The 20768-nt window shown below is 36.5% G+C and overlaps 3 protein-coding genes across 4 annotated transcripts in view; 2 read left to right on the forward strand and 1 right to left on the reverse strand.

Annotated features, from left to right (window-relative positions):
• Positions 1-8359, forward strand: part of LOC113674461 (E3 ubiquitin-protein ligase TRIM9-like) — an 8629-nt gene extending 270 nt beyond the window's left edge. Inside the window, exons 1-7 of the mRNA XM_027190971.2 lie at positions 1-480; positions 2469-2564; positions 3217-3450; positions 3587-3609; positions 3913-4046; positions 4695-4988; positions 6311-8359. The exon at positions 1-480 is cut by the window's left edge and continues 270 nt beyond it. Of these exons, the coding sequence (XP_027046772.2) occupies positions 1-480; positions 2469-2564; positions 3217-3450; positions 3587-3609; positions 3913-4046; positions 4695-4988; positions 6311-6828 (1779 nt within the window). The 3' untranslated portion in view covers positions 6829-8359. The remainder of the gene's footprint in view (positions 481-2468; positions 2565-3216; positions 3451-3586; positions 3610-3912; positions 4047-4694; positions 4989-6310) is intronic.
• A 698-nt stretch (positions 8360-9057) lies between these two features.
• LOC113676589 (uncharacterized) lies at positions 9058-16288 on the forward strand. 2 transcript variants are annotated; one of them, XM_027193301.2, is made up of 3 exons: positions 9058-9196; positions 11625-12481; positions 12873-16288. In XM_027193301.2, exons 2-3 carry the CDS (start codon positions 11674-11676, stop codon positions 14234-14236), a joined length of 2172 nt encoding a protein of 723 aa, XP_027049102.2. In that variant the 5' UTR covers positions 9058-9196; positions 11625-11673; the 3' UTR covers positions 14237-16288. The 2 variants fall into 2 exon arrangements, with proteins under 2 accessions (XP_027049102.2, XP_089067233.1); XM_089211107.1 differs by lacking the exon at positions 9058-9196 and adding an exon at positions 10275-10406.
• LOC113676493 (glucosamine 6-phosphate N-acetyltransferase) lies at positions 15798-20725 on the reverse strand. Its single transcript, XM_027193192.2, has 6 exons — positions 20699-20725; positions 19859-20012; positions 18910-18972; positions 18057-18187; positions 17212-17273; positions 15798-16456 (listed from the first exon to the last, which is right to left on the reverse strand). The coding sequence occupies exons 1-6, from the start codon at positions 20708-20710 to the stop codon at positions 16306-16308; spliced, it is 573 nt and encodes a 190-aa protein (XP_027048993.2). The 5' UTR covers positions 20711-20725; the 3' UTR covers positions 15798-16305.
• Between the last annotated feature and the right edge of the window lie 43 nt (positions 20726-20768).

The following is a 20768-nucleotide window of genomic DNA, read 5'->3' on the forward strand; positions in this document are numbered from 1 at the left end:
ATGAATCACTTGTATCAGAGCATAGGAAATCTACCGTGTTTGAAGTGTCCAACATGCAGCAAACTATTTCCCATCGACGGCCAAGGGATCAGTGGATTTCCCCGCAACCGCCTGTTGGAAAATATTGTTAATCGGTATTATGCTAAATCGAATGGAATTGTTTATTGTCAACTTTGCGAGGAAACCCAACCTTGTCAAGCAACGGTTATGTGCGAGCAATGTGAAGTTGCTTATTGCGATCGATGCTGTAAAACTTGTCATCCTAGCCGCGGTCCTCTAGCGAAGCACTCTTTGATTCCTCCCACAAGTTCGAAGTCGCCTAACAAACCGACTGTAGTTAAGTGCGGTAGCCACAGCGAAGAAAACATCAGCATGTACTGCGTATTCTGCCGAGTTCCTGTTTGTTATGTGTGTTTAGAGCGGGGACAGCACAGTGGGCACGAAGTGAAAGCTTTAGGAGCGATGTTTAAAGAGCAAAAGGTAAAAATAAAATCGTATCTTATTCGTATTATTTTATCTTTGACCAGAGGAGATAATCAGCTAACTTCATGAACTCCTCTCCACTGAGAAATCATATAAACTATCCCTGTGACTAAATGTAACACCTGTAATTTGTTTTTTCAGTTTTGTTTTTGTCTTTTTTATGAAGAAATTTTTGACATCACAGAAGTCGAAATTGCCTTTCCAGCATTTTACTAGCCTCTTGTGCGAAGATGTATTTTTCTGGGGAAGATCTTGAGCAATATGCAAATTTGAGTAATGTGAATATTTAATGGTTACAAGCTAAGTTATCGAAGTCAAAAATGGGAAAGTTTTGGTCAAAAGCTATGAAGAAAACCATTAATTTCTTTTTTTTTAGCTTTTGCATCGAAGCCCCATTTTTAATGATTTATTGATGTATTTTGTGAAAAAACTGAATGTACATAAATGTATTGTACTTCTTAATGACTATGAGACAATTTTTAAAAATTACTCCTATGATAGTTTCATTTTTCAGTTTGTAATTTGTAGATGGTAAACATTTCTAAAATTGTTCACCTAAAATGACATTGTGTCTTATACACCCTAATCATTTTGTTCTTTCTAGAGCTACAGATGTTACAAACATTTTGTATTTACATTGAAACAGTACACCTCTTTTTAAAAGGAACGTAGAAACTGTTGATTTCTCCGATGTAGCCATACTGAATTCTGAAAATTTTGTCATTGATGTTATTTTCCGGCCCCATTTTTAGTGACATGCCCTTTCTCTTGGGTTGAATCAAAATAGTTTAAAAGATATGCCGAAAATATTGTAATTTTGAGGGCCTTTGCTGCCAGATATTAAGGGAAATAACTAGTCAGTGAGTGACATGCTGGCATACCCAGGAAAAGGAAATTTCAAACTCTCCCATTAGGAACATAATCTGAATTTTATGACTACAATATTTCTTCTTCAAAGATGACTCTGAAAAATTTCAACACCTGTGCTTTTTTCAGTTTTGCTTTTTTGCCTTTTTTTGAAACAAATCATTTTGACATTGTTATTGTAAAGGTAACGAGTGCAGCAACTTGCTTGATGCAGAAGATTATCTACAGTAGACAAGAGACTCGGCAGGCCATTAGTCAAGGAAAAAGTGATCAACAGACATCTTGTCGATAATGACAATTTCAACTTTGATGCAATTGTTTTTAGACAATGATAAAAATGAAGAGGGTGAATTTTAAAGCTGGAAATAAAAGTGACATATGATGTTCTTTCAGTCTGTGACACAACCATGTTGGGAAAGAGGAATTTTGAGCACTTACTACAAGATTTGAGTCTTTAATCATCCAATTATCTGTGGTGCTTCAGACACTTTCCCAACAGAGCTATCAAGGTTCTAAGCTCAGCTCTTTTCAATGTTAAGAGGTGCATTGTTACCAGAAATAAAATTATTAGTCACCAAAAATAAAAACACAAACAAAACAGTTTTTTTGCCTAATATCCTGTGATAGATGTGTATTTGTAGGAAGTTGAAATGTTTAGTATGTTGAGGAAAGTGAAAGATATTTTTAGTCAGTGATGTAGACATACTCAGAAAAAAAGAAAGTCCATGGTTAGGATCATATAACAAACATCTCATGCACAACACCAGTATTGTGGAGCTCATGGGTTCAAATCCCTTACAAACCTGAATTTTTTCAGGCCTTATTTTTATTACTGCTTAAGTCGTGTTCATTACTGTGACGATCACTTTTCAAATTCATTTCTTAAAACGAAGTTCACCCACATTTTCATATATTTACAGTCATGTGTTACAGGATCTGAATGTCAGTATGATATCTATGTGCAGTGATGAAAATGAAAAATAGTATGAAAGTGAAATGATTTTCTTTGCACATAGATGCAAGCAAAGTTTGAAAAAATAGATCCTTTTTTTTTTTAGAAAAATTATATTTTACCTTTAAGTTGATTTATCCTTAATTTATTCTGGTTTATTCCTTAGGCTGAACTGTTAGCCAGCATGAAGTTACTGGATGGAAAAAATAACGATTTGAAAAACTTTATTCAGCTTCTTAATGGAAACTGCTCAATAATCCAGGTAATGCACAACTGTGGTTTAAATCAGTGGTTCTTGTCTTAGAGCTGAATCTGAGGTTCCCACATCTTAAAATTAAAAAAAAAAAAAAAAAAAAAAAACAGAGAAAAATTACACAGGTTATCCAAAAACAAAACCTGGTGACCTGTGGTGCCTAGGCTGTGGCACCTAGGCTTTGCAATAGCATTGCCTAGTTACCAATAACTGGTTATGATATTATTATTAACCCTTTAACTCCCAGATCAAATTTGTAATTCTCCTTACTCCCAACCATACAATTATTATAATGTTAGTTCAGAGAATTTAGTATTGGATCAACTAATTATCCCCAAATTTATATTTTTCTTTACTCTCATCACTTATCTAGTTGATATTGTGTTGATATTGTAAGGAGAAATTCTCTCTTGGTCACTCATGGGAATTAAAGGGTTAATTACATTATTTTATGAATTGAATTGATTATGGTACTTGATGATGATGAGGGACAATGCTAATTTTTTTTATTTTGAGATGTTCAAGAAGCTTATGAAAGAGAAAATTAAAGCTTATTTAATTTGACTTTTCAAAAGATGAGAATTTTTGAAGGATATAATTTAATAGTGTTCATCATCTTTCCATTCATTCATTCATTCATTTCTCAAATTTCCTTTTTTAGGAAAATGGTTTAGAATTTGAAGCTAGTGTGGTAGCTCAATGTGATTCATTGATAAATTTCATACAGCAACGTAAAGTGGAGCTTATTGAAGCCATCACAACAGAGATGAACTCCAAGACACAGAAGACCAAAGAGCAAATCAAAGCTTGTGAAGAAAAGGGTAAAAAAGTAGCAGGGGTGCTGCAATATGCTCATGAATGTTTACAAGGAACCGATGCAGCCTCTTTCTTGTTGGTAAGAATTTTTTGAGACAAACTCAATTGATCATTGATATATAATGATTGTGTATGGAAAAAATTCTGGAAAAGTTTACTTGAATGTGGATAAATTGATCTGGATGGGTCTGATGATTTTACTTTTATCTTTCCAGGTTGCTAACTCTCTCAATGGAAGGTGAGTTGATTTTTTAATATTGGTTATAAGACCAGGATTACTGCATGAGAACTGAAGTTATGAATAAGGTGTTATCAAAATTAATCTTAATTGCATTCAAGGGTATAAGTTCATTGTCTGATTAACTGAAATTTGTCATATGATCAAATAATAATTACGGTTTAATGATGGAAAACAAATTTTATAAACTATGCAAAAATGATCATTTTTTCGCAGAGTTTGTGATTTACAAGCTTGAAATAGTCCTAGAAGTGGTCAAGAAGCTTAATGGTTCATTTTCTTCTTTCTTCTGTACAATCACAGAATTTTGAATGTTGTTAATCACTGGTCAAAAGAAGTAAAACTTGAACCAACTACTGGTGTGGAACTGGAATTGACTTTAGACACATCAGGAGCAATACAAGCCCTCCATGATTTGCACTTCATAGAACTCAAAGGTAAATGATTAAATGGTATGACTTATACCCCACTCTCATCAAATCATGAAGATGTTTAAAAGCTGTTTTTTCAAACACAGTTTAAAATTGTTTTCTTCATAGAAGCTTCCTTAAACCTATGTTTGTGAACTTCAAATTTAGCACACTGAAAATACAAGTTATTGCTTACTTGAAACCTACAGGAAATTCAGTTGTTCAATTATCTATTTCTGATTATCATTCAGTGAAACCTAGTTTAACAAAACATGTTTTGCTGGTGTGAATGGCATGTTAGGCACCATTGGTTTACAAAAAGAAAGTGTATTTTGGGACTATCCTTGGGTCAATGAATGCAGTTGTTAACCCTTTAACTCTCATGAGTGACCAAGAGAGAATTTCTCCTTACAATATCAATACAATATCAACCAGATAAGTGATGAGGATAGAGAAAAATATCAATTTGGGAATAATTAGTTGATCCAATACTAAATTCTCTGAACTAACATTATAAGAATTGTATGGTTGACTGTAGGGAGAATTACAAATTTGATCTGGGAGTTATAGGGTTAAAGAAAGAAACCTGCATTGACTGAATGTGATGTGTTTGACCAAAAAGAGCTCCTTATAGTTTCCTTTATGTCATTTATTTAATTGTTTATTCTTTTGCAGCTCCAATAGCCCCAGAAATAGTCCCAGATGAATGCACTGTCACAAACAATGCCATCACATTATCATGGAGACCTCGAATCAAACAGAGCTGTGTTGATGGCTATGTGGTTGAGATTGATGATGGTACCTCAAGTGGTAAAGAGGACAATTTTCAGGAGGTGTATCGTGGGAGTTGTTTGGAGTGCACTGTATCTGGCCTGCAATTTAACTCTACATACAGAGCAAGAGTCAAAGGTTTCAACAAGGCCGGGGAGGGTGCTCCAAGTGATGAGGTGTATCTGACGACATCTGATGGTAAGAAAAAGATAGTAATTGTTACATATTAGAGTGAAATATTGTCCTCATTTCCTAGAGTCTCTCACACATTTTGTTTTCCAAACTGAAGTTTTTTGTATACGATATGGATGAAGTAAAAAATAATTCAGTCTATGACTTTAAAAAATTTGGTTACAAGTGCAAAGTAACAGCAATAGTTGAGAGATTACTAGGATGGAACAAATTTCTGAAGACCACAAGAAATAGCCATATCTTCACTGTTATTCAAAGTGAAATAATTTTTTTATGGTTAAGGTATCATAGAAGGAAAATTATCATTTTCAGTCAAACTGAGATAGCTTGAAAATTATGCATCCTAACCCTGTAAATTACTGGAAAGATATGAAGATCATTTTGAGAACTGCAGATAAAGAATTGAATATGGAATCAATCTGTGCAGTTTTGTACACTACTTAAGCAGTAGTGGAAATAAAGCTTATTATATACTCAACAAAATATCGTGTTTCTGATTGGTCAATGATGAATGCATAAATAGGTTATAGAGTGCAATAGAGGTTATAGAGTGCAATACGGAGAAGTTGCCATGGAAACACCAGGGAAGCGCCAAATTTGAACACCAAATTATAAAAAAATCGAGAATATAATTAATAAAAAATCGTATGAACTCATGATGTTTTGAAAGTTCTCAAATTGCACTCGCCTATGGCTCGTGCAATTTTGAGAACTTTCAAAACATCACTTGTGCCCATAAATCACGAAATGCACTTGTGTTCATACGATTTCCTATACTTATACAGGCATGAATTTTTTTTCAATCCTTATTTTCACTACAACTGCTTAAGCAGTGTTCAAAACTGTGAAGATGGCTTCTATTTTCAACCCTGTTTAAGTATATATTTTCTTAAAGCTTACTAAAAGCTGACTTTGGATATGTAATTGAAGGGTAATGGGACAGAACGTTTGAAGGGGTTCATTCTTTTATGACCTTTGTGAGACAGATAAGGATACAGCTTTCTAGGGGTCAATCTTTTCAGATAAATTTGGAACAAAATTACACCAGAGTATTCTGACCTGGAAGTGCTTAACCCTTTCACTCCCAAGATCGAATTAGTAATTCTCTTTACTATCTGCCATACAATTCTTATGATGTTAGTTTAGAGAATTTGGTATTGGATCAACTAGTAATCTCATGATTGATATTCTTCTCTATTCTCATCACCTGCCTGCTTGATATTGTATCGACATTGTAAGGAGAAATTCTGTCTTGGTCACTTAAGGGAGTGAAAGGGTTAACTACATACTGTTAGTTTTAAGCTTAATATTTTTCCCTTGTATTTTAGTTGCCTGGTTCTCTTTGGATCCTGCTACTGCCCATCCAGACATAGTTCTTACAAATGACAACTCAACAACAACATGCACCAGCTTTGATGACAGAGTTGTGCTGGGTAACATTGGTTTTTCCAGGGGCTGTCATTACTGGGAGGTGACCATTGATCGCTATGATGGAAACCCTGATCCAGCAGTTGGTGTTGCCTTAGCAAGCACCATCAAGGATTCCATTCTGGGAAAAGATGACAAGGCATGGTGCATGTACATTGATAGCAGTCGGAGCTGGTTTCGTCACAACAATGAGCACTCCAATCGACGTGATGGTGGGGTAGATGTTGGTTCAGTAATCGGAGTGTTACTGGACATACCAAATCACAAAGTGACATACTATTTAAATGACCAGAAGAGAGGTCTCATGCGACTGCCTGATACTTCAGAGGCATTTTATGCCGCATTCAGTTTGAGTCGTAATGTACAAATCACATTGCATACTGGGCTTGAGCCTCCAGAAGAGGCGTTAGTTTATTAATAACAACAAGTAGAGAAAAACAATTACAATCTGTAGCATTGAAACAGACAAGACAGAGAGATGTACTCTGACAATATATAGGGGAAAGGTTTTTTGGACAGTAACTTTTTTTGGTGGTTTGCTTTTTTCTGCTTTGCTGTGAATGGCACAGAAAAATTCTGGACCATGGTCTTTATTATAAAAAGTTAGACTAGCCAACCAGATTCATGGATTTAAGATTCCAGCTCGCTGAGATGCTTCAGAAAAATGAATAAACTAAAATTATTTAAAGAATGAAGAAAATTGTTTACAATTATATAATTTAACTCTAAATTATTGCTTGTGAAGTAAGATGTGTCATAATTTATTTACAACAAGTTGAGTTACAAAGGTGAAATGTTATTTTATTAATGGTACTGTTGATTTTTGTAATTATAAGAAAATTATTTTATTACTGATATTTAACAAAAAACTGGTGTAATAACTGAATCCCTCAGTAAGCTTGAACTACAGGGATAATGTTAGTGAAGAACAAATACTACAAAAATATTTTTCAAATTTGGTTATAAGTCTCAGCTGGCTAACCTGACAAATTAATTTATTAAGAACAGGAAATAGTTTGAACCCAGGGTAAATATGTGATAGTGTAGTCTGATCGTACAGGTGAATGTAGTCCTGACAAAAACTGTTGTTAGTAATAGTGACTGATGTTTCCACAACCTGAGCAGAAGTCATCATCAGAGTTAATTAAGTGAATAGTTGTTGTCAATAGAATGTTTTTAGTTCAGTTAATTATGTAAAGTGCAGCCAAGGAGTTGAACCCAGGGCAATTACCCAAGACAAAGTTAGAGAATGGTTGGGTGGAGACCTTGAATTTGTGATTTCCAGATTGCAAGTCCAGCCATTTGGCTGCACTGCTTCCAAAACAGAAATTCAGGATTAAACAGTGAATTTTAACTTTTAGACTGTGACCTCAAGATTATTCTGAATTTTTATTTATACATTTATTTTTTTATAAACTGAATGAAACCTTATTTCAAGTATTTCATATTCTTTTGATGGATGCCTTTCCTATGATCCGTTGTTCATTTTATTCGTCACAGAATTGATTTTGTGTTTGTTTGCAATCGGGTGTAATCACCCAGGAAAATAACTATTGCAAATATTAATGTAGTTGCTACGTTTTTAACGGTTTTACAAGGTTTTATTCAATTTTAAGGGCCTTTTTTTTCAGGTTGATGATTCTAATATTGCGAGGTGATAAGTGATATGATATTACTTATATTGTTGTTATTTGTTGCAGTTAAATAACTGTGTGGTATTTATTTAACAAGTTATTTATATACAAAACAATTATGTGAGTCGTTAAGTTAAGTGCAAAGAAAATCGAACAGTCAAAAGTAAGCGTAATATATTGTATGTCACACTTTATCCTCTCTTTGGCAAATGTGTAATTCTGAAAGAAAGACAATGCATTGAAAATGCTGTTATACATTACTTTTTAATGAGTGATTATGTTAAGTAGCGTGAAAAATAAATTATAGAGATGTGTACTTGTTTTGACCTTCTTGCTTTGTTGTGTGACAGTCTATTTTATGGTATTTTGTGTACTGCTTTTAAGACTTTGTAAATAAGATGAAGGCTTGAAGTTCACCTTAGAATTATGAGTAAAGTTACATTTCATATGCAGATGAGTATTTTCTTGTCTCTATCATTACAAAGTCACCCTTAGCCTCTGTTCTGTTCAGAGGCGTGGTATCTAAGCACATAGTTGTAAATTGACTATCCACGTGATTTCTTTCGTGATGTTGACGGAAATATGATCTAACTAATAATAAGTAAAGTCCCTTAAAGAAATTTAAAGAAAACACTACGGTAAGGACTTGTAGCAAGCAGCTAACAAAAGAGCCGTCCCTATTTCCGGTTGCTGTCGAGTGCTAAGGCCCCTGGACTGGAAAGAGTTTTGACACCATATTTGAGTCTTCATGGGTAATTTTTTTTTTATTAAAAAACACTTTGATTTCCCAGATTGATAGACCTTCAGCGGTATCAAATTAACAGAAAAAAACTCGCACTCCAGTTCACAAGAGATATACCAGTAGATCATGGGTGCTGCTTTAAGTTATGTCCATAAGTAACTTTAGGTCGTTAAATATCTTTTTTGATTAGGTCGCCACTTAGAACTTTCAGGTTACTTGATCAGATCACCAGGTGATCTTTAGCCATGCAAATGCGACACGGTACATTGAGTTGTTGGTAAGGCTGTGGGTCAGGTATTCCGTTGAGTTGTTGACTCAGCATACTTCGTCTTAAGAGTCGTCAATGCCATGATTAATCGCCATTTAGAAGCCATTTGACATCAGCTTCCACCCCACAATCTTCGATTAAGGTAATTCTATTCTCAAAATTTAGGGTTTATAGTTTAATCAACGGATAACGCAACGAAGTTTCCAAACTGCGATTTTTAAGACTAGAAGATGACTGCGACACTGCCATAATGTTTCAAACAGTTTTGATTAATATGCTACAAAAAGTTCACTTCCTTTGAAATCTCGTCGATTGCTATTGAGCTTCAGTTTGTTTGTTTGTTCTTAAGTACTGTTTCATAGTTCACGTTAAGCTCAATGGCTAAGGAATGAATCTCGGTTGAGCTGATTGAATCATTTTTAGTTTCAAACGTTACATCGCTTGTGTAAGTATTTCCGGCCAAATTTAGGTTTTATATTCAGGAGTGCAGAGCTTAGTTATTAGATTCTCAATACTTGTGAACTTTTCACTTGCAAATGCAGCCGGTTATTTCAATACATGATAACTGATTCAAGTTAACTGAATGCTGAGTAATTTGTGTGGATGCTACGCGGATGTTTCATGCGACTGATTTCCTATGCATGTCCAAGGTATGTCAAGCGAAACTTTGTGGCGACGACAAAAAGAACCTTTATCTACTAAGCAAAAGACAGCACTTGCTTTAGGTTCAAGAACTGTGGTTTATTGCCTTTAAAAAGTAGCTTTTGGTTTATTAGTAAAACAAACGATACGTTTTTGGCATTGGAATTTTAGTTTTAGAATTTCTATGAAATGATCTGGTAAAGGACCAATCTGTTAGAAGGAAAATTACCGATTAAATGAGTAAGTAATGCACATGTCAATTACAATACCAGAGTGTTCTGTTATTCGTAACACAGCTTTTAGATTTATCATCAGTCAGGTTTAGTGGGTCGAAAAGTAATTTTCCTACGCATAGCGTATGGCGATGTAGCGGCAGTAACTGCGACATCGGCCACCCGACCAATTTAGCATCTCTCTCGACAAGAAAACTATGACTGTACATTTCCATTGTTTTAGACAGTTTCATATCATCGTCGTTTTCTTGTTGCTGGGTGATTATCATGGAGTGATTTAACAAATACGCCGCCGGTTCAATCGTTTAAGAGAGAAGATAGTGATGAAATGGACAAAATGGATGAGGAAATTGATTCAAATTTGTGCACTGGGGTTGCGAGGTAGTTATGTACAAAAAACACGTCCAAACTTGCCGAATACACACCAGTTAACGACATCAAATTCAGATGATGAATTCCATGTTGTTTCGCTGACAGGTAGTGTTTTTGAGTCTTCAGAAGCAAAGTCAGCTTTTTCAGTAAGATGCCTAATGATTTTAAAATTTTGCGTTTTTAATTTTGAATTTGCAAGTTCGAGTTGAATGTTTAATCACTATTTTGTATAATTTTTAATGCGTCTAATTTCACATTAGTTGAGCTCAAGCAAATGATGACAGCGACGACCAAGCGAATTTTGATTTAATGTTGACGGTATTAGTAATAGACCAAGATATTTCATGTAATAAAATATGTTTATTGTTCATCATGGTGTAAGATAGGAGATGAACTTTATTTATTGTCTCACGATAGAGTCACTTTTGATGTTAAACGCGACTTTTCGACCGCAATACTGCTAGTCTTCATCAGGCGATAAGGTCGGTTGTTTACGTGTCACCATTTGTCTTAATAAGCAAGCGAGCTTGCGTGGGTATCCCTTATGGCGACGAATCAAGTGACTCGTCGTGAGACAAAAGTACAAAGTTCATCTCTTATCTTATACCACGATGAACAATAAACACATATTTTATTACATTGAACAGAAATATGGGCGCAAAGCCCGAAGGTTGAATGCAATGGGTTTTCATTCTCTAAAGTTGTTGTAACCTCTGAGCAACTAGTTCCCCAAAGTTGGGTTATTTTATACTATTGCTGCCAATCTGGCGGGGTTGAAAATTAACCATATCACGCAATACTTTTTAAGAGCTAGATCGAAAATTAGGGATTTTAAATTTTAAATACAGTCGTGGCAGCGTATCAAGCAGTCACCGTCTATTTAGCGGTTATTTTTCAAAGTCCCGAATTTTTCTCCGTAGTTTCTACAATTTTAACCTCTATTGAGCGGTCATGGTCACCCTTTACTGATTTTTAACGGCCTGTTGGCGTTTTGTATTGCTTTTAAAACACCCCTGCATTAAGCGGTCAGCTTCTCTTTAGCAGTCAGCTCGTCATTCCCCGTCGGTGACCGCTTAAGACAGGCTCAACTGTCTCTCCAATGGGCAACATTGTATGCTGACGAGCATTTACTATCCCAGTAGAAACCTATCAAAGTATTATGTTTCTGATCAAAATAGGTTTTGGCCTCTATACCATTTCAATTAAGCACGCCGTTAATAGTCAAATATATGCGTCAGTCAATTACTTTGCGGAAATAGTTTACCATGGCCTGCTGATACGTTATTTTTTATTATTAAATTGTCAATTAATAATTTTCCTCAGATCGCCAAAAAGCACGGTTAACCGCCTTAAAGACCATTTCCAAGGCAAAATGGCACTGCAACCATTTCGGGACGAGCAGTTAAACTATTTCAAATTCGCGTCTATTGTACTGGATGAGTTCCCAAAAGCCTTACGTCAGACGTTCACGTCCATGTGGGACAACACTTTGACACATCTTCCCGGTCATCAGCCGTGGGATGACTCCGCTGCGGTAAGAAATAAATTCCTTACTTCAGAGGGTGGCCCTGGCAGAACCAAAGTTCCCACAAACCTCTCCTATGAAGAATGGGATTGCACCGCCCTGTTCCAGGCCACCATCCACGCCAAGTCCTTTGCTTTGCCCGACAGTGGAGGTCATCACAAGACACTCGGTGAGCTGTTCGTGAAACCTCGGAAATTGGCTCATGGAGTTTTCCATGCATCGGTGACCAGCCCGAGCGGAAACAATGCTGAAACGGTTGCACTCGCGATTGATCAGGTTCGACTTTTAAGAAATTCACTTTTTCACTCGCACACTTCTGAAATTACTAAAGCCACCTTTGACCAGTACGTGAAGCACGCTAAAGATGCATTTGAAGCTCTTGGTGTCAAGACGGACCCTATTGATGTCATCGGTGGTTTAACAGAGTCAGAATTTCCCACAAATAAAGTTCGTAAACTAGAAGAATGTATCAAAGAGGAAAATCGAGCGTTTGTAAGTTTTCTGCAACAACAGAATCAACATCTGGAGGGCATTAGTTCAGATGTGAAAGCCTTGAAACACAAAATGGAAGTCATGCCTACCAAAGATGATATCTTCAAGATGCTAGAACAGATAATCAAGGAATTGATTCAGGCGCCAGCCCAGAACAAGCCAGGTAAATGTATGTTCAGTTTCGACAAATGTTTGATCCTTGTGACTCGAATACAAAAATCATTTACATGTCCAGACGATGGTTGAAGTTACGGGTCTATATTTTTAAAATGCTTACCCCTGTAGTTTTTAAGTTAAGGACCATCAGAATTTCAAAATTTCTTTCAAACGACTTCGGATCATTCATGCCCTAAAAGGCCCTGAATATCGTTGAACATTTTTCTAGACTTCTTTAAAATATATAAAATTCCCGGCAAGCGGTGCACGCATTTCTCGAAGTGAAATTCTGATATATATATTTTTTAATCAAGCTCTTTAAAGTAACGATACGTTCACTAAAGCAACTAACTTAGGAAGCAGTAATTAATCAGTATGTTTGTTTTTCATTTAAACAGATAAAAATCTGACATCCATTAAACCAACTAAAGATACTTTACTGGATACCCACACTGCTGACCAAGACAGGAAACAGGAGGAGGTCCCTTGTTCATCACATGGCTTGTTGAAGGTTGAATATGAAACCGCGGTTACACATTTGAAATCAGACGATTTCGTCTCGGCTCTTCAGTCTGCAAAACGTGCGCTTGACATAACGCGAACTCTGTTTGGAGAAGAACATCCTAAAATGGCTAACAATCACTTATTGGTCGGGCTCATACAAATTGATTTAGGTAACTACGCATCAGCTTTTCAGTCTTGTCAAAGTGCGCTTGACATTAGACGAAAGCACTTAGGCGAGGAACACCCAGACACAGCAAAAAGCTATTTTTCTCTGGGCGTCACACAAAATTCCTTGGCAGAGTATGCAGCTGCTCTTCAGTCCTTCCAGCGCGCCCTTGACATCAGGAGAAAGCTGTTCAGCGAGCAACACCAGGACACGGCTCTAAGTTACCATTCTCTGGCGGTCACACAATATTCCTTGGGTGATTATGTATCAGCTCTTCAATCTGACCAGCGTGCCCTGGACATCAGGCGAAAGCTGTTCGGCGAGGAACACTCAGACACAGCCAACAGTTATGATTCTCTGGGAACCACACAACATTCCTTAAGTGATTATGAATCAGCTCAAAAGTCAAAACGGAGTGCCCTTGACATCAGAAGAAAGTTGTTCGGCGAGGAACACTCAGACACAGCCAACAGTTATGGTTCTCTGGGAACCACACAACATTCCTTAGGTGATTATAAATCAGCTCAAAAGTCTAAACAGCGTGCCTTAGACATAAGGCGAAAGTTGTTCGGTGAGGAACACCAAGACACAGCCGAAAGTTACTCTTCAATCGGGAAAACACAAAAGAAACTAGGAGAGTTAACCTTAGCTCTTCAGTCTAAACAACGTTCACTTGATATCAGAAGAAAATGGTTGGGCGAGGAACACTTAGACACAGCAGAAAGTTACTATTCTTTAGGGGTCATACAACATTCCTTACGCGATTATGCATCGGCTCAAGAGTCTAAACAGCGTGCCCTTAACATCATGCGAAAGCTGTTTGGCGAGGAACACTCCGACACAGCGAAAATTTACGATTCTCTGGGGGTCACACAACATTCCATAGGAGACTGTGCATCAGCTCAAAAGTCTAAACAGCGCGCCTTGGACATCAGACGTAAGTTGTTCGGCGAGGATCACCCAGACACTGCTCGAAGTTACTCTTCAATCAGGAAAACACAAATAAAATTCAGAAAGCAGACTTTAGCCTGTCAGTCTAAGCGACGTTCGCTTAAAGTAGGAGATAAAATAAAAAGGAATTCTGAACAATAATTTATCGTATTTAAGAAAAGGATTTCACCCAGGGAACATTGATATGTACCGATGTGGCTCAAATCCCTTTGATTTCGCTATTCCAAGGCGTGGTGCGGAAATTTCTGCATATCAGTGAGCCGATGCGCAGATTGTTTAAGGGTGGTGTGTTGTCGAAGATTTTAAATTTACAATATGGTGAACCCGTAGATATACTGTATAGAGTATGTAACCGTTATTCTGTCTAAAGTGAAGGTAAATAGTAGCGGTTATTTGCCGAGGCGCGACGGTGAGGCAGATCATTGTGTAGCATATACCTTACAAATACCGAAAAAATTAGTTCGTATCTATCATTATACCGAGAAATGTCAGAGTTTGGACTCTTGGCGCACGATTTTGTTTCTTTAGCTGCTCCGTGGTGAAAAGTACTCACTAATCACATCCGAATTAGTCAGTCAGCGCGCGCGAGAAGCACTATTCCCACTCATGATTCACACAACATCCGTTGGTGATTATGAATCAGCTCTAGAGTCCTGACAGCGTACCTTTGACATCAGGAGAAGTTGTTTGGCGAGGAAAACTCAGACACGGCTGAAAGTTACAATTCTCTGGCGGTCACACATCATTCCGTAGGTGATTACGAATCAGTTTTAGTGGCTTAGCAGTGTGCCCTGGATACCAAGAGAAAGTTGTTTGGCGAGAAACACTCAGAAACATCTCAAAGTTACCATTCTCTGGCGGTCAGTCCCACATCATTCCTTGGGTGATAACGAATCAGTTCTTAAGACTTACCAGTGTGCCCTGGACATCAAGAGGAAGTTGTTTCGCAAGAAACACTTAGAGACAGCTGCAAGTTATTATTCTCTTGTGGTCACACAATATTCCCTAAGTGATTGTGAATCAGCATGTACCAGCGTGCCCTTGTCATCAAGAGAAAGTGTTTTTGCGAAGAAAACTCAGACACATCTACAAGTTACCATTTTCTTATGGTCACACAATATACCGTAGGTAATTATGAATTAGATCTAGAGTCTGATCAGCGTATCCTTGACACCAGGAGAAAGTTATTTGGTGTCTCGATGTCCGTCAACTCTGATTACTTGTAAATAAGCTTAAAAAGTTCCTACAACTTATGGGAAGCCTCTCGTGCCAAAAATATTAATCGTTAGTGATAAAACTCAATCGTTAGTGCTGGTATCGAAGCCCTCCTTCACTTTCTTAAATAGTAAGGTCACAAGGACAACCTGTTACTGGGGCCAATTCATTTATAACTTGTTAAGCTTCAACTGTAGTAGCAGGATAGTGGTGTAGGTAAAGGAGGATAGTTTCTTTTACGTTAGTCACTTCCAAAAAAGCGCCCCTCCACCCTTTTTAACCAAAATTTTCAAGTAAGCGCCCGGGCTTAGGATACTTCAAGTAGAGTAATAGCACGTGTTCTGGACAAGAAGTGAACATATCCGTAGGTCTGAATATTATGAAATAATTAAAAATGACATCTCAGTAACTGATCAACCCCTAAAATTGTCAGGTACCCTTTTAAGATCATTGTGATGGGTATGATCAACACACAGTTCAATTCGTGATGAAAGATCAACCTTTGTTACAATACCAATATTATACTTCCTCAAAAGGCTACATCTAAACACACCATATGACAATGAAAACCATCTTCTGTGGTAGAGACTACATGGCAATTTTCAATTCAGTGATCAATCTAATTCCAGATTGAAAGTACTTTTACTTTACCACATTAAAAAAAAAACTTAAAAACCTTAACCACAAGCACCTTATTCACTTCCACTTCCCACCCTTTGGGACTTCTTTTTTGTTTTTTTCCTTATGGGTCCTTTTGGCTCATTGTGACATTTGCTCCTGTTCTGATTGGACATGTGACTGTACTTTATTTGCTGGGTTTTGCAACACCCAAATAAAAAAGTGCTCTAACCTTGTGCAACAATATATACTTTATAGAAATAGTTTTGGATCTCATTGATCACATATAATTTATAATTACTTTAGATTTTAAACCACCCATGGCCATATGACATTCAATAAACATAAATTAAAAGCCATGATTTGATCTTCTGTTGTCAGTGAAAGAATCTTTTACAAAGGTAATTCTGTTTGTCTTCATGTTTGAGACCAAATTGTGTGTAAAAAGTCAACAGGGGATCTTTACACTCCAGACTGATCTTGTAACATCCTAATTTCTTGCCAAGTAAAATCAGTGTCTCAACAATCCTGAAGGAAAAACAACCAAGCAGATTTAGAAATTCTTGGGATGCTTTTTAAATTATCTTTGGATAGATATATAGTACCAGTAATTTTATCAACTCTTCTCCTTAATGAGTATTCTGAGTTAGTTTACAACACTTTGCAGGAGAGTTTGGCAAGACTGCATTTAACAATTTACAATTTTTGACGGATTTTTTTTGTAAGTGCCCCCAAGTTCAGATTAAGGCCAGAACCACAACACTGCGAGCTACATTTATGTTCCCTTTTTTTCCCTCTCTTGGTAAGACCAGTACAGAGAAGATGCAGGAGATGGGGCCTGCAGTTTTAATGTCTAACCATGTGTATATGTCAAAACAGAGACAGTATAAATTTCTCCTTGGTTATTTTAAGATCCTGAGTGTTGGTTAACCCTTGTGAAACCTTAACCCTAAGAGTGACCAACATCTAATTTCTCCTTACAATATCACCCCTGAGTCACACATCAAGATCACAAGAATAAGGGTCTGATTGTTAAACAAATTCTTCTCACCATTATCATACGAAATGAATAGAGAACAGTGCAGAGAACATACACATTGATGTTAGAGTTACCTTGTTGCATTATCCCCCTTTTTTCCCTTTACCTGATAGTTTTGTTGTATAATTCTAAAAACATTTGAAATCCCCATCTTGAATGAAAACAAAACAACAAGGCCCATTAAGTTATCAGGACCTTAGAGAAATGGGTCTCAGGTCCCTAAAAAACCCAATGTTATACTCACAGTTTTCCAATTTTTTTCCCTCTACAACTGCCGTCAACAACTATGTCCTCAATTCTACCTCTCTGAAATTTACAACAGAAATGCTATTAACTGTGGAGAATTGCTATTAACCCCCTGTAGTGATCAACATGCAACTTCTCCCAATAATATTCATATATTATCCAGCAAACAGTTAATAAGAATACTCAAACCTATCAGGTAGAAGTTGTCATGTTGATCTAACACCAAGTTCTTGTTACTAATTTACAAGGAAATGTGTAGCAGCAAGAGAAGAGAGTGTACAATCAGATCAGCAACTTCTGGTGGCTGAAGGGTTTTCAGTCCCCAGCAATTAAGAAAATTCAGCCACAAAGCCAAGGTTAAATAATTAATTTGGTCAATTAATGGCCCATTCAATGTCTAAAGCTATTGCCTGGGAGAAATAAATGAGCCTTTTTATAGCATACCTGGACATCCAGGGCAATTAATCAGATTGAGAAAAAAAAATCTGTGAGACAAAAGATTGCACAAAATGTGTCCATCAAGTAGACTATTGTTGTGCTGATTTTCTCTTTTGCTCACCCTGATTAACTGCCCCTGGGTCTCTGAGGGTAGCTTCATGGCAGACTTTGGAGAGCCTTACATTTGGATCCTCACTTGTTACCTTTACCCTTCAGATGGCCTCAAAGAAAGTTAGGACCTCAGACCTTGAGTTTAGCAACCTTGTATAGGGCTTTGTTCTCTTCCTCAATGACTCTTATTTTCCCTTTAAAAAACCTCCTGTAATTATCTCTTGTGATATGTCCAAAACAAAAACTTTAAGAAGGACTCAATGAGACCAGCTCTCCTTGGAAATGGGTACATACCACAGCTGTGTCATGGATGAATTTCTGTTCTACAACCAGTGTTCCACATGCAACTAGTTTTGCTAGTTTTACATCCTCTATTACAATAAGATAATATGTGCCAGGACAAGACTGCATAGCATGGAAGCGTTCTGAAGAGATTGAAAAAGAGAGTAGTCAATGAATAAGAGAGCAATCTTTGCTACAATGAATACTTCTTCAGCAGTAATGAGAAGAGCTCAAACTCAAGGTACTAGGAGATAGTAATGGCAGTTGGTACAGAGTTAGATGGCAAGTTTCATCATCTAACTTTCTTGGCGATTTTAGCCATAATCTGATCCAAGAAGATGAGATTCTTTCTACTACATGACCTTATCAGGAAAATGGATTCACCATAAAACTTCATCAGTATATAATTACTGCTTTTCTTCCAACAGATTAAGGCCGTAAAGTTAATACAGAAAGCTTGGAGAAAGTACCGAACCAAGAGGAGGGTAATAATTTCATTACTGCTTATGTAGTGTTCCTTACTGCAAAGATTGCTTTCAAATTCATATCTTAAAAGCAAAGTTTATTTATGTGATTTTCATATATTTACAGTCATTTATTCATCACTTCATGGGTTTATTATGAACCAACATAATGACCAGCTCCCAATTGGCTTGTTAGCTCAGTTGGTAGAGCACTGCTTTGGTGTTGCAGAGGTCATGGATTCAAATCCCATAAAAACCTTTTTTCAGGCCCTATTTTCTCTACTGCTAAAGTAGTGTTCATTACTGCAAAGATCACTTTCAAATTCAAGAATACCCTTATTGCAGATCAAAGTCATTATTGGTAGGTCTTTTAGACAGTTATGCAAGTCTATCACACTTACCGAAAAACTTTTCTTTTGTCACTTCTCCAACCTTAGTAAGCTGACCTAAAAGTTGCAAGAAACCTGATGGAAAAATAGCGTAAGGGGGGGTAAGTGTCTAAGGAATCTATGGTGCTGCATTGGTGGGAGAGTATAACAAGGTAATTTCATATTGCCAACTGAGTTGATAACATAACTTGGCCATCATAAAGAGTTTCAAAGCTGATGTTTCATCATTCCCTCAGATGAAGGGCTAACCCTCAAAACGACAGCTTTGGAACTATTTATGGTGGCCAATTTATGTTATCAATTCAGTTGATAATACTAAATAACCCCAAAAGATAGTGTCCTTTTCTTTAAGTTTTTCTAAAATAAGTCTTAGATATAATCCGTAAGGTTAATTACTAAGTAATCAATGAGTCTTTAACCCCCAGAAGTGATTGCCATTAATTTCTCCCAATGATATCACCATCCAGCAGACAGGTAATGAGATGACTCAAACTTATCAGGTAAAAGTTGTTAACTTGATCTAACACCACATTCTTGACACTCATTTACAAAGAAATTTATAGTAGCTAGAGGGGAGAATTAAGAATCAGATCTTAGGAGTTAAAGGGTTGAAAGAAAAAATGTTAGCTGATAAACACTTTTGTTCATTTGTCTGATATTTTGTACAATGGGGAATACAGCTCTGCTCATTTACCAATACTTTTATTATGCAGTATCAAAAACAATCTAAGAAACAATTGCTGATTTCCAGGGCCATTTAGAGGGTGGCAAAGGGTTTATTCATGATGCAAAATTGCACAAAAAATTAATATGTGATGCATGAATTTTACAGAAGGGCAAGGTAAGATGAGGTTTGAAGTTTCCCCTTTAAAATTCATGACATGTGAAGTAATAATAAAAATGCATGTGGCATGAGTTTTCTAAAATGTTTTTGTCAATTCATTTCATTCATTTGATTTACCTTTATCATAATCATCAGCGCCTAAAGGTCTCAAAATCAAATTATCACCAGGATTTTCCACTGATAAACCGCTCTCATGCAATCTACACTCTCCTTTACTGAGGTCAATGCCTTTCAACAGTTGTTTGTCAAACATGAGGTTGTCTTCCTCATTCTGAAAAAATAAAAAAATATAAATAAAAAATGAACCATTAAGATGAAGGAGAAAGGACATTAGAGGGAGGTCCAAAGTTCATTGAAAACAATTACACGATAGGAGCCCTTGATTGTTGTGAAATGATTTTATTTGTATGTTCTGTCGCGTGATATATGGTACTTAATGTAATAGGAACACAAAATGAAACGTTACTGAAGTTTTAGCACTCACATATAAGTTTGAATATTCTCTAAGAGACAAACCTTAAAGATTTTGCCACATCAATACAAATATTTCCATAAAAACCGAATCACTTTAATTTGCACTGATTTGACTTCCGGAAATTAATTTCAATTCCCCAGCGATAAAGTCAAGGGGCATTACATATGCGTCCATTTAGTAGTAGAACCATGGCATCAACAAAGATCAGTTTAATATAAAGTCGGGACAAGATCAATTCCAAATGCCACAGGCACAAAAGAACTTCAATAACATTCAAACAGATTTTTCGCAGAATTAGAAAACTCGTAAATGTTTATGTCATAGTTTCAAGAAATCTTTCCCCTTTGTGAACATAACTACATTGAAACTAGATTTCCTAGGAAAAATCCCATTTAGGAACACTCATGATAAGACTACTTCTGGTTGAGAATATAGTGAGTAGCGCTAAATATCATTAAAACCACCATATTTTGTGTACTCACCACCTTCGCCATATTTACCGAGAGGAAGTAAAATCGCCAAGGCATCGGCTACCATATATGGATACAATAC

Source organism: Pocillopora damicornis, chromosome 7, assembly GCF_964200805.1.
Source record: "Pocillopora damicornis chromosome 7, jaPocDami1.2, whole genome shotgun sequence".
Taxonomy (NCBI): Eukaryota; Metazoa; Cnidaria; class Anthozoa; order Scleractinia; family Pocilloporidae; genus Pocillopora; species Pocillopora damicornis.